Here is a 13,735-nt window from a genome sequence, read left to right on the forward strand (position 1 = left end):
AATCCAGGGGACATTTCATTTTTCTGTGTTCTGGGCCTCATGGCATTCCAGTTGCTCAGACCAGATGTCCAGGCTCCCTGGAAGTCTTCCAGCCCTAGCTCAGCCACCCACTAGCCTTGAGGTTCCCTGAAGAACCAAGGGGGTAGAGTAGCCCATGCATGTCTTCCTGGTCGCCCTCTTGGTGTATGGAGCTGGCGTTGGTACAGAAGCCTTGACCTGGGGGAGAGATGTGGGAGGATGTGCACAGCCGTTGGCCCTGGCGGCAGGGAGCTGAGGGCACTCACAGGCCGCATGTTGTGCACACTTGGTTTGAGGGATGCTGAGGGGGTACTGTGGGTTACTGAGAAAGAACTCAGAGAAATGCTGTGGCTCCCACGCCTGGGGTGAGGTGGCTTTTTTTTTCGGTTTTAGTTGAGTGTGAGCGCACATCATAGGGAGAGTAGGCCTACATCTGTGGGAGAAATCGGAGAGCAGGTAGCAGGTGTACTCTGTCAACCTAACCTTGATGCTCTGCAGAGCAAGTCTGACTGGTGGCTCCAAGTTGGGGGAGGGGGCAGTTGGGCTTCCAGGGGAAACAGCTCCCACGCCCTAGCTCTAACGGGTACAGCAGCCGTTGGGTTAGCAGGAACACGTGGAACTTCAGACTGCACCCTGCTACGCTCCTGCCTCACCGGCCTGCTGCTCCAACCCTTCACTACTGGACCGCCCCATCACATCCCCCAGCTCCCGCCCAGGAGTACTCAGCCTATGGGTAGGATGGGGACAGGAATGGCTGTTTGCTCAACTCCAGTGAGGCAGCAATGAGATAAACCGTAAAGTCCTATATGAATGAGGGCTGTCTGTCCCTGTATCTGACTCAACCGAGGGATGGACAACTAAATCAGCAGCTTTGTGGTCAAGCAACTCAAGTCCAATCTATAGCCTTCCGTTTTCCCAAGCTTTTCCATGCCTCAGTTTTCCTATGATGCTCATAGTAACTCTAATCTTACTGAACTGTATGAATGCCAAGAACACCGTGTAGCTCTTTGACTGTAGCCATTAGCATCTTCCCATGTAAAGGCTTGGAGACCCTCAGGTTGGTGCCCTTGTCTTGCTCTGCCTTAGGCAAGATTACTTAGGATCTTTGGTGATCCCCAGACTTATTTTTTCTTATATCTGCCATTTTCTGTTCCAGCTCCACCAGGCTCACTGTCTGCAGACTGTGGTGTCTCCAGTTCCCTGGCCTAGAGATGGGTAGCTGCTAGACCCTGGCTGAGAGTGCTGTCCTATACTTTTTAATCTTGAGTGTGTCCCCAATTGGCCAGAGATTTTAGTACTGGGCAGATTCTCACTTAGCGAGTCTGGGTGGAACCTGAGACTTGGCATCTCTGAAAGGTTCCAGGCTATCTGCTTTTACCAGCCCATCAGAGTCAAAATCACGTGTTTCTGGTTCGGAAGGTACCAAGGTTGGCCACTCCTAGCTTATCAGCCCCTACTGGCCCAGTCCTGTTCCTCCGCTCTCTGTTCCTGGGGCTAGAACAAAATCAGGTTAGTTTTCCTAGCAGGTCTCGAATACAGTGCTCATGAGGTGCAACATGAGGTGTGTGTGTATGTTGGGGGCGGGGGTGGACAGACAGAGGATCCTCTGGCAGGACCGCCAACTCTATTCTGTCTCCCACTCCCACAGAACACTCATTTATTTCAGCAATTGGCCAGTGCCTGCAGCAGCATGCAGCAACAGCAGCTGTCCTCTGCTTTCCAATATAGGTCACCCCTTTCCTGAGGAGTCTCTGCTGTTTCATGGTGGAAAGGTCTTTGGCTGGGTGGTTTGTGGGTGGGCTTGGGGTGGAGAGGCTAGGAAGCACCCCTCTCAACCTCGCTCTGGCACTGACATCACGGGGTGGGGACACAGATCAGAGGAGGTAGATCAGCTACCTAGAGAGAGCCGTGGTGTCTTCTAGATGTGTCCTCTTTTCTCCAGAGGATAACAATCACCAGAGTCCTTTCTGCCATCTCAGTAGACAACACCCTGGGCTGCGCTGTTTGCGCGTGGCCCCTGGTCATCATAGGCAGGGTGGCACTGAAGGGGCAGAGTGGGTGGAAGAACCTTCAGGGAATCTCAGGTGGAGCCTGTCCCTCTGTGGGAGGGCACAGAAATGGGAGCAGGAGCTGCCCTGGGCCTTCAGCGCTACCTAGGCTGAACAAGAAAACTGGCTTGTCTTCGTGGCTGCCTTGTGGGGTTCTCAGCAGATCTTCCTACCAGGATGGAAGTGTCCCTGTGTCCCCCCTGCTGGGGTTTGCTGGGATTGTGAGGCATCCCTCTGCTGCCTGAATGAAGTGCTGGAATGTTGCCAGCAAGGCATGTGTATGTGTGTGGGTGTGCATGTATGTGCCTATGTACAAGCCTAGCTGCACAGATCTGGTATTTGTGTGTGGGAAGGCATGTGTGCACACGTGTTATGACATGCTTAGTCGCATATTTCTGCTTCTGTGCCCACCTCTCTCTGCTGCATACAATGCTTCCAGATTGTACCTGAGAGCCCTGTGCACACACAAGCCTTTCCCTTGCTGGGCTCCTGCAGGCTGACAGCCGTCAGGAAGTGGGTAAACAGTCTGACTCAGAGCGCTGTAACCCATCCTCACTTGCCATGTAACCTTGGTAAACTGGTTATACCACACATTTGGGTGGCTGTAACCTGCCTGCTCTTTAACAGGTGCTGTGCCCTGTAGTGTGACTGCTGCTTTGAAGGTCAGGGCTGGGGGCCGTAGCGAGAGGGAGATTTCTTAGAGGGCAGGTCTGTTTGGGCATGCATAGAAGGGGCAGAAATCTACTGAATCAGAATACGGTGGGCATGCCATGGAACGGGCACCTGAGACTGGCCACAGCCTACATCGGGCTCAGGCGGCTGTGAAACTGACCTCACGTGATGATGAAGACGCCCATCACGGGCTCAAGATGAGGTGGGAGCCTTTGCTGAAATTCCTTAGGTGATGTGTGCCTCCCACATGCCCACTCTGCTCCCACCCACTGAGCATCGGGTTGTCACTGTTGGAGTTGGAAAGCTAGGGTGGAGTTTGCAGTGTGTTGGAAGGAGATGGAGGTCATGAATTTGAACCACAGACTCTGCCTGTGCCCCTGAGCCAGGACAATACCAGTACTGAGGTCAAGGCACTGTAACCACCGTAACCCACACATATGGCAGCAAGTGCCAGGCTTCTGCCCTTAGCCTCCATGGCTGAGTTACAGCCATACTGGACACACAACACCTGCTGGACCTTTGACAAGCTGTTGCCTCCTAACTGGGAAGAGGGGAGGTAAAGTCAAGGTTGGCAGAGAGGGACATTGAGCAAGCTGCCCTTGCTGGGCCTATCTGAGGGCCGCATAGGTCGCAGCAGCATGGGGTCACCTTGGTGGCTTCCTGAAGATCACTAGGGTGGGATGGAGTGGGGTAGAGAGTGGAAAGTGGGGTTAGGCATTATGGCGCACGCCTTTAATCCCAGCACTCGGGAGGCAGAGGCAGGCGGATCTGTAAAACTGAGACCAGCCTGGTCTACAGAACAAGTTCCAGGACAGCCTGGACTCAGGCAACAGACAGAACAACAAAGCAGTAAACCAACAAAATGGGGTTAGGACGGGAGAAAGCAGTGAGAGCATTCCCCAAACACCTGAGGGAAACCTCGGCCAGGCCATGCAGGCTTCTAAACGAACGCCCGCCCAAACATCCTGGCTGCTTCGGTCACCTCCTCAGAGACAGTTCCATTCCTCCCTTTTCTGGGCGCTCCAGGACTAACCGGAACTATGAAGGCTGCAACCAGAACTATACAGGGGCCACGAACTTGGTAATCAAAGAAGGCCATGCTTGCTGCTATTCTGGGAGGAGTGCTTCCAGAAACAGTGCCCTTTGGGTACTAAAAGGGAGCTGGGGTACAAGATAGCCCCCTCCCCATATGACCGTTTTCTGGTTCCCACTGTCCCTAGTGCCTTGCAGTGGTGTTAGCCTCCCCTCTGATGGAGATGACAAGATGCAGGCTCTGGCTCCCCATCTCCTAGCTCTTACCAATGTCTGGAGGGAACTGGGGTGCTAAGGAGGCCTGGGTCCCCTTCAGGAGACTCCAGGTTGTGGCAGGCTCCAGAAAGGATAAGGAGCCCGCTTCTGCTGACCTGCTGCCTACACCTAACCTGCTTCTAGCCCTCTGTCATTTCACCCTCTCTAGGTCTCAGTTTTTCCTGGGCCAGCGGCTGAAGGGCAAGACCCCCCCATACACAACCTCGAGCTGAAATAGTTACAGATCGGCTAGTGGGCAGAAGACAGCTCACTGTGATTGATTCACCTCAAGGTGACAGTGGGATCAGAAGCAGGGGCCCCAGAGCAACTCACATCTCGTCAGCAAGCACTACGAAGGGAAGGGACCAGCCTCTGCCTCCCCACGGCAATGGTAAGCTGGGAGAGGGGGTGCATCTGGGTGGAGAAATGAGAGGACCAGGTAGGACCTGGGGTCTCATTCCTTTACCTAGGAGAGGTGTGCCTTGATTTTCCCACCTGGGACGTGGTAAGCCCGGGGGAAGGGAGCAATATTGCGGTGAAATCATTTTTAAAGCCCACCAAGGTGTTGAGAGGCCCTGGGGGAGTCAGGGAAAGGCAGGGGAGGGAAAGAGGGGGCTGATTTGGAGTTCAGCCCGGAGTTACTGTGCCCCGCAGTGCTCCTAGGAAACAAACAACTTGCTTGCTCCTCTTGACCTCCTCCCTACAGAGTATCACAGCGAGAGCAACAGGAGAGGGAATGGAGGAGTGAAAAGAAACACCCAGGCCTTGTCCCTAACCCCTGGGCTGGAACAGGCTCCAAATGCTTCGCTCCACCTCCATCTCCCTCCCTTCCTCTCTCTCTCCTCTCTCAGGACTGACAACTGGTGTGTGCTGAGGGGCTCTCTCTCTCCCGAGCTGCAGAGAGTGTGGGTTCCACCATGCTGGCACCAGGCAGTGGCCCAGAGCAGAGGAACAAGTTTGCCCTGCAGTGGAGGCAGGTCTCCTGTGAGTATGGGTCCAGCGTGGGGGCAGGGGGATGTGTGTCCGATGGGATGACAGTTTGATATCTGACCTTCCTGGGTGCCCAAGGCCTTGCTTTGGAGGCTCAGACTCACGGTTTTGCCTTTTGGGGTGCTTTTCTAAGGCAGGGAGAGGGAGTCTAGACAGCTGGTTCTGCCTCATGCTTCTCGTTCCCTGGCAGTCGCCAGCCAAGGGTTCTGCTGGAGAGTGGTCCAGTTCCACTCCTTTGAACTGGGATCTGTGCTGTGTGCAGCATGTGCTGAGCTGGGACAGAGATCAGTTCCTCCTGGGCCGCAGTCCTAGTCAATGGACCTAGCCATCTCCTCTGCTGGATAAACCCAGAGGCCCCAGCAGGATCTCTCTCCTGCAGTCTTCCCAGCTCTGTAGGGAGCTCTTGGTGTGTGGCAGTGGAAGCCATAGGGACTGGGTCCATTCCTCCCTGTACACACGGCACATTAAGGTTACATGATAGTGAAAGTAGCCTTGTCCGTGAAAATTCTCTTCAAAGGGATAAGGTCAGCCCCAGATGGTTTGCCCACGGCTAGACAGGAAAAAGTAAGAAGTGGCCCAAAGGGACACTGCTCTGCCTGACCTCCCCTGGCCTTCGGTCCAGTTGCCCCAGGTACAGCCTGAATTATTCACCAGATGGATGGCTGATCCGAGGGGCTCAGATCCCTTTCATCCTAGGCTCACGCTGACACCTCTCAGCACAGGATTATGTTTTCTGTCACCAGAGCTTAGCTGTGGCTCTGAATTTGGCAGAGGTGCATGGGCCAGGGTAGGGGGAGAGGAGTCGTGTTCTCCCTTCCCAGCGGCTAGTTTATTCATGGAAAGTGTGTGGAGTGTGGCTCCTGATGCTGGTGGTCCTCAAGGGCACTGATGGCTTGAGTCCTCTCCTCTCCTTTCCTCTCCTCTCCTCTCCTCTCCTCTCCTCTCCTCTCCTCTCCTCTCCTCTCCTCTCCTCTCCTCTCCTCCCCTCCCCTCTCCTCCCCTTCCCTCCTGTTTCCTCTCCTCCCCTTCCCTACTCCCCTCTCCTCTCATTTCTTCCCTTCCCTTCCCCTCCCCTCCTCCTGTCTCCTCCCTTCCCTCTCCCATCCTCCCCTTCTCTCCTCTCCCCTCCCCTCCCGTTTCCTCTCTTCTCCTATCTGGTTTCTTCCAATTCTTTCCTTTCTCTCTCTTCCTCCTTCTATGCCCCCTTCATTCCTCCTTTCATTTTCTTTAGAAAGTTGTTATGTAGTGCTGGCTAGTCTAACGTGTGATTCTCTGCCCCAGCCTCCTAAGTACTGAATACAGATGTGTACATCACACTTGGCATCTCCTTAAAAGTAAAACATAGTGTTGCTGTTCAGATGGTGATGTGTGTGTGTGTGTGTGTGTGGTGTGTATGTGTCTTTCTGTGTGTTTATGTGTGTGTAGGGTGTGTGTATATGTGTATGTGTGGTGTGTGTATGTATGTAGGGTATGTTGTGTGGGCTGTGTGTGTATGTAGGTGTGTATGTGTGTGCATGTGTGTGTATGTGTCTCTCTGTGTGTGGTGTGTGTATGTGTTTGTGTGTATGTGTGTGTGGGGTGCATGTGTATATGTATGTGGTGTGTGTGGTGTGTGTGTATGTATGTTGGGTACGTGTGTGGGGGCTGTGTATGATTGTGGGGTGTGTGTACGTGTGCATGTGTGTATGGTGTGTGTGTGTATGTGTCTCTCTGTGTGCGGTGTGTGCATGTGTGCATGGTGTGGGGCATGCTGCCTCAGAGAGGTGGAGGTCATTTCATTTGGTCTTAGGTAGCAAGGAGAGGTCTCCGGGCGACTGCAATAGCTAAGCTGTGCTCGTTTCCATCAGGAACAAAGTCACTCAGGTGTCAGCCTCATGGTGTATTTTTCACTGCCATTAATCCCACAGGAAAGGGCAGGGAGAGTGTCATCTTGTCTCCTCAAGCTCTTCCCCCTGGGACTTAGATGACAAACCACCCACCAGACAGGCTGGAGACTGTCTCATCTAGGTGCCCTGGTTGTGTTTGCTGCCGGCCACCCAAGTAGGGCCAGCTGGGCCGGACTTGGTCAGTTCTCCATCTGGAGGCTTTCCTTGGGATTCAAGGAGGAGCTGATTCATTGGAGACAACTGTGTGAGCTATTTCCCAGGTTCCCAGAGAGGCAGGCTTCTCTGGCACTGGGGCATCGGGGCTGACTACAGGACCACCACCAGATGGGGCCCACTTCGGGGTTCACTTCCAGCAGCTGCCCATAGGCTGGATCTACATATTCTACTCAGAAGGGTCTTGGGCCAAAACAAGACATGGCAAGAATCCTGCCACTTGACCCACTCAGAAATGCTACCTTGCACCCTAACGCTAGAAGTACAGTATGGGCCTGGCGGCTCCAAGATGGAGCCGACCCTGGACAGACTTCTAGCGTTGGAAGCAGCTGGTTTACCCTGCTGTTATCACAGTGCTCTGATGCAGATCCCAGATGGGCCTGGGTCCCAGCTTAGACGTGAGAATCAGTAAACGAGGCAGCAGTTAAGATGCCAGGGGGCATGTTCTGGGCCCCTTTCACATCCCAGTGTGAAGCTGCTTCAGCTGGGGTTGAGGCTTCCACAGGAAGGACCCAAGCCTTGTGGCCATTGACTTGGAGAAATTGCTCCGGTATTTTAAAATACTATATTTTTTAAACATTTGGAGGATTAGGGCATCTAAGTTCAGAGACACTTAGCGGAGAAGGTCGTGAACAGGACCTCAGAACCTGTATGGCTTGTTCTCCAGGACATTGCACTGACAAAGGTGACTATTTCGGTCACAGTGTGACGTCCTTTAACATGGGTGTTTCAGATTCCTGTGTGGTCAGTAAATACCCGTGAGCCGACTGTAGCTCGTTCTAAAGGAAATGAGACCAAGAAGATACTAGGGCTTGCGTCGGGAAAGGGGAAACTGAGGCAGGAAAACCCAAGCCTGTTATTCTCTCTTCCGGACTCCTCCCTAGGGATCACCTGCTGGATTGCCCTGTGTGCCGTGGAGGTGCTCCCCGCCTGCCCTTTCTCCTGCACCTGTGACAGCCGCACCTTGGAGGTGGACTGCAGTGGCCTGGGCCTCACCGCTGTGCCCCCAGATGTGCCCGTGGCTACCCAAAGCCTTCTGCTCCTGAACAATAAACTGAGTGCTCTGCCAAGCTGGACTTTCGCTAACCTGTCCAACCTGCAGCGGCTGGACCTGTCCAACAACTTCCTGGACCAGCTACCTCGGTCCATTTTCCAGGACCTGGTCAACCTGACAGAGCTGCAGCTGCGGAACAACAGCATCAGGACCCTGGACAGGGAACTGCTCCAGCACGCCCCGTTGCTGCGCCACCTGGATTTGTCTATCAACGGCTTGGCCCAGCTGCCCCAGGGCCTTTTTGATGGGCTCCTGGCTCTGCGGTCCTTGTCCCTTCGCTCCAACCGTCTGCAGAGCCTGGACCGACTGACCTTTGAGCCCCTGGCGAGCCTGCAGCTGCTTCAGGTTGGGGACAACCCATGGGAGTGTGACTGTAACCTTCGGGAGTTCAAACACTGGCTGGAGTGGTTCTCCTACAGAGGTGAGTCCTCCCGCCTACCCCGCATGTGTAAAAAGCTGGGCTGAGGTCAGGGGGAAGAAGAGCTACACCCTTACCTGCTATTGCTTCCCTGCAGGCAGCGGAGACCAGGCACCGCTCCCCTCTGCTTATTAGGACTCATTAAGGGCATACTGTACCTTTGCCATCTCTTAGCTTTTCTATGGGGACTTAGAGACACACGGTGCTTTTTCTGTGCTCTTTATCCCACTAGTAGGCCCCTGGGGCTTCTCTGCAAGACAGGAAGAGGAACAAACACCTTTTCTGGGAATAATAAAGCCTCCTACCTCTTACATGAGGGCGGAATGTGACTGAAACCCATAGATACAACCATGTTCCTATGAAGGAGGTGCCAGGTTCCTGTCCCAGGAAGTTTTGACAGAAAACTTAGTAAGCAGCTGGAGGGTTTTAGTTTTGCTTCCATTCCCTCCCCCTCCTTTAAAAAACTTGCTATTTATTTGCATACACATGTTTGCACCTGGGCACATGCAGATGTATGCACATGTGTGCACAACACACCCCAGAAAACATGTGAAAGTCAGAGGGTGGTTTCAGGAGTTGGTTCTCTCCTTCTACCATGTATGTTCCAGGGATCTAACTCAGGCCATCAGCCTGGTCAGCAAGTGATTTTATCTCCTGAGCCATCTTGACAGCTCTTGTTGTTAACCCAGAGACTCTTGGCCCAGGCTTGGGACTCACTATGTATCCCAGGCTGAACCTAAACGTTGTGAAGCACCACTCTTGGTTTCTTCCCATACTTTAAAAAAGGTTTTATTTATTTACTTTATGTGTATGTGTGTGTGTGTGTGTGTGTGTGTGTGCCAAAGTGTATTATGTACACCTCATACACGCAGTGCCCTCAGAAGCCAGAAGAGGGCATCCTCTGGAACTAGAGTTATAGGCAGTTAAGAGCAACCCAATGTGGATTCTGGAAATTGAACCTGGGTCCTCTACAAGAACAGCAGGTGCTCTTACATGCTGAGCCTTCTCTCCAGACCCCTCTCTCTTTCTTTAGCCTGGAAAAGTTCTATAAAGAACAAATGAATTGATCGAACGAATGCTTAGCCAGGCTTATCCCTGTGATCTCAGCACTTGGGAGGCAGAGCAGGGAGGGAGGGTTTAAAAGTGCCAGATCTTGTTTGAATTTGGGCCCTGCCACCTACTAGCTGAGTGATCTTGAGAAGTTAATTAACATCATCATGTGTGGTATATCTGTAAAAGGGAGAAAGGTCGATTGTGGGAATTAAATAGGGAAATACATACGAGGTCTTTGAAAAGTGCCAGCATAAAGGAAGTGCTCGGTGGAGCACTGCCTCGTTTGCTCATTTGCTAGTGGCAGTCATAAAATCAAGTGCACATAGTAAGACACAGTCAGTGCCCAGCACAGGGCAGCTACTTGGCATATGTGGAATTAACAAATCAGTGTTGGGAGTCTAAAAATAATACAGTGTGTTCCCTTATCTTACCCCGTTCATTTCCCATCCAGCCACTAACTCAATATTTCCATGCTACTTGGGTGCATTAATTAAAAACACTTTACAAACGATAAAGTACTTTGAGATGTTAGTCACCATGATAATTCTGTTTTTGAAGTGGAGAGATGATTAATGCTGTTGTCTACTTCTCAGTTTACAAATACCTTTTTGTGCACATTATCTATTTTAATCTCTCGGGCAGCTAATTGAGGTAGATATCCTTATTTTGCAGCTAAGAATACTAAGACTTATGCATAATTAAGTAAGTTAAATAATTTCCAGGTGACAACACAGCCAGGATTCAATCCCGGGTCTCTGGCACAGGAAAATGAGGTCACTCCCTGCTCACTGCCCTAATGGTTCTCCCTCAGTCTAACCAAGGTGGCCTTGCTTATATGCTTACTGCACTTCAGCTTTTCCAGAACCATCCAGGTGGAATTAAAGACCTGGTGCTGGCCTTAGGGCGCATCTTTGCCATTAACACAGCAGGCTGGAGCCAGCTTCCCAGACTTTGTCTTCAACCTTGCGCTCCTTAAAAAACGAAATGAAAACTGCCATGTTTCCATCAGCATCCTGGGCATCCTGGGATAATATGGACGCCTGTTGTGAGATTGGACTTGAGGTGGCAGGGCTTGGAGAGGGAGCTGGAAGTGATGCTGTAGCTGAGCCTCTCCTAAGCTGAAAGAAAGTCAGACTCCATCTCCAACTTCCCAGGGTATGTCTGCCCAGGTTACAGATAGTCCTTAGTCCTGGCTCTCATACCCTACACTGATGTGGGATTCCCCTCTGTATGTGAATACTATTGGTTAATAAAGAAACTGTCTTGGGCCTGTGTAGGGAATAGAGGTAGGTGGGGAAAACTAAACTGAATGCTGGGAGAAAGAAGGAGGAGTTAGAGAGAAGCCGTGTAGCCCCATGGGAGATAGACACCATGTGGCCATACACAGATTAATAGAAATGGGTTAAATTAATATGTAAGAGTGAGCCAATAAGAAGCTAGAACTAATGGGCCAAGCAGTGATTTAAATAATATGGTTTCTGTGTGATTATTTCGGGTCTGAGCTGCCGTGCAGCCGGGAACGGAACAAGCAGCCTCCTTCAACACTACCCAGTTAGGCACTGATTGATATTCTTCCTCTGCCCTATCTGGTCTCCCCAGTGTCATAAAGGTAGTTTGATAGCTGTATTGTCAGCTCCAGCCTCCTGTCCAGGATATCCTCCCTAGATACCTCTGTGCTGGGACACCTGACAGACCCAGGCAGATACCATGCCCTCTTTTTGGTGTTCTCAAGCCCTATGTGGAGGAGGGGATGAGGCAGTGACTCTGGCTTTTGTTCTCTTTGTGAGAAGAAACCCAGGCCAAGGTACTGTGTTGAAAGCAATGGCAGGGATTCACAGAAATCAGTGAGCAGCTGGGTCCTGGGCAGAGAAGGAGACGAACAGTCTGGGCAGGAACATGGCTTGCTGTACCAAAGCCATGTACTGAGCATGCCCCCAGCTGGAACTTCTGTCCTTCTGCAGGTCAGTGTGACCTTTGAGGGACAGGTTTGAATGAGATGGATGTGAGCTTCTCTGTGAACTAAAAGTAATGGCAGTGCCCATTTTCAATGGCTTTGGTAGCTGTGGTGACCTCCTCTATGACATACATCTATCATAGTCTTTGGTTCATTGTAACTACCTCTTCTTACTCTTACATAATCAGGACTGACTACATTCCTGGCAGGACTGTACTTTTGGGCCTTCCCATTTGGAGGTTTGGGAGGAGGGGAGGACACCCCAGTTCCAGATGCCTGCTCAGTACCTCTTTTTTCCCCTGGATGCAGGGGGTCGCCTGGACCAGCTGGCCTGCACCCTACCCAAGGAGCTAAGGGGGAAGGACATGCGTGCGGTCCCCATGGAGATGTTTAACTACTGTTCCCAGCTAGAGGATGAGAACAACTCTGCTGGGATGGATGCTCCAGGGCCACCCTGCACTAAGGCCAGCCCAGAGCCTGCAAAACCTAAGCCTGGGGCAGAGCCCGAGCCCGAGCCCAGCACTGCCTGTCCTCAAAAGCAGAGGTACCGGCCGGTGAGTGTGCGGCGAGCCATCGGCACAGTGATCATCGCGGGGGTCGTGTGTGGTATTGTCTGCATCATGATGGTGGTGGCTGCTGCTTACGGCTGCATCTATGCCTCCCTCATGGCCAAGTACCACCGGGAGCTCAAGAAGCGCCAGCCGCTGATGGGGGACCCCGAGGGTGAGCATGAAGATCAGAAACAGATCTCTTCTGTGGCATGAGAGCTGTCTGTCTGGCTCAGGTAGGACAGCAAGGAGGCTCCATGGGACTGCTACCAAAGGGCTGTCCTTCCCTCCATCACAGGCCCAGCCTCAGCCTGACACTGGTACTGCCTGCCTCAGCTCCCTGGCCCTTGTCTGCCCTCCAGTAGAGCAGCCTCCCGGTCTCTTTCCAAGTTTCTAGACACGTCCCCTGGCCAAAGGTTCCCAGGGAAGGCCCTCTCTGGGCCCCTGGTCTTTGGGACACCTGAGTGTCTCTGTAGGCTTCTGGCCACAGGGAAGAAAACCTACACCGGCACCATGCTCAGCACCGAGCACGTCCTTCCTGCCCAGGGCCAGCACAGCTGGTGACCCTCCCTACCTCTTGCTCATTCCCACTTCAGTCTGCATTAGGGCCTGAGAGGGAGGGACAGGGGAGCCAGAGGTAGATTTCTGTGACTCCTTTTGGAGCCAGAAAGATATTCTTAGGTCCTTGCGGTGTGAAGCTTGTCCGGCTCGCAGCAGCTGGTGCCAACGTGCAAACACCCCCACCCCCCAGCCCTGTGATCTGGGTCCAGTGCTTAGAAAAGCCAAAGTGACTATAATGTCTTCCTTGGGTGGACGCCACTCTGTCCCCTTATCTTCTATAGACTCCTCTGACTATGTTCTCCGGGTTTACTAATTTTATATTTTTGTTTTAGTGTAGGGTTTTGAGACAGGGTCTTACTCTATACATTAGTTCACTGTTACATCCAGGGCACCGCTATCACAGTCCCGTGGATCAAAATCACACACATGCAGAGACACACACACAGGCACACACACACAGACACACACACATAGACACACACACAGACATACACACACAGAGGCACACACACACAGACACACACACATAGACACACACACAGACATACACACAGACACACACACAGATACATGCAAACATGCACACGCAAACACGCACACGCAGACAGACAGACAGACAGACAGACACACACACACACACACACACACACACACACACACACACATACACACACACACCAGGTGGGAAAGGAGGCCATGAGAACTTGATGCTGAGGCCTGCTGTTCCCTCAGCCTGGAGGCCATAGTCTCTCTTACTTCTTGACTACAGTCTTCCTATGTCATCAGGGGTTAGGTTCTGGACAACAACACAGGGATCCTTTGAGACCCTCTAAAGTGGGCCAAAGCATGCTGCTGGAAGAATTGCCTATTGCCATGGCAACCTTAGCACCTCTCCTGCTAGGTTTACCAGAGACACAGGACTTGTGCGTGTACGCAGGACAAGTTCCAGGCTTCTGAGAGTTCAGCTGCAGACCCCTGGGTGTGCCTAGGAACCTCCACCCTGCTAGGTCCCAGGCACCCTGAACAGTTTCCA

At 52.4% G+C, this 13,735-nt stretch overlaps 2 protein-coding genes across 3 annotated transcripts in view; one reads left to right on the forward strand and one right to left on the reverse strand.

The window, feature by feature from the left end:
• Window positions 1-13,735, reverse strand: part of Cacna2d4 (calcium voltage-gated channel auxiliary subunit alpha2delta 4) — a 101,388-nt gene that overhangs the window by 20,371 nt on the left and 67,282 nt on the right. The gene's annotated exons all lie outside the window — the stretch shown is intronic.
• Window positions 4,943-12,357, forward strand: Lrtm2 (leucine rich repeats and transmembrane domains 2). The gene is made up of 3 exons (XM_038319749.1): window positions 4,943-5,009; window positions 7,999-8,589; window positions 11,903-12,357. The coding sequence occupies exons 1-3, from the start codon at window positions 4,943-4,945 to the stop codon at window positions 12,355-12,357; spliced, it is 1,113 nt and encodes a 370-aa protein (XP_038175677.1).

Source organism: Arvicola amphibius, chromosome 2, assembly GCF_903992535.2.
Source record: "Arvicola amphibius chromosome 2, mArvAmp1.2, whole genome shotgun sequence".
Lineage (NCBI taxonomy): Eukaryota > Metazoa > Chordata > Mammalia > Rodentia > Cricetidae > Arvicola > Arvicola amphibius.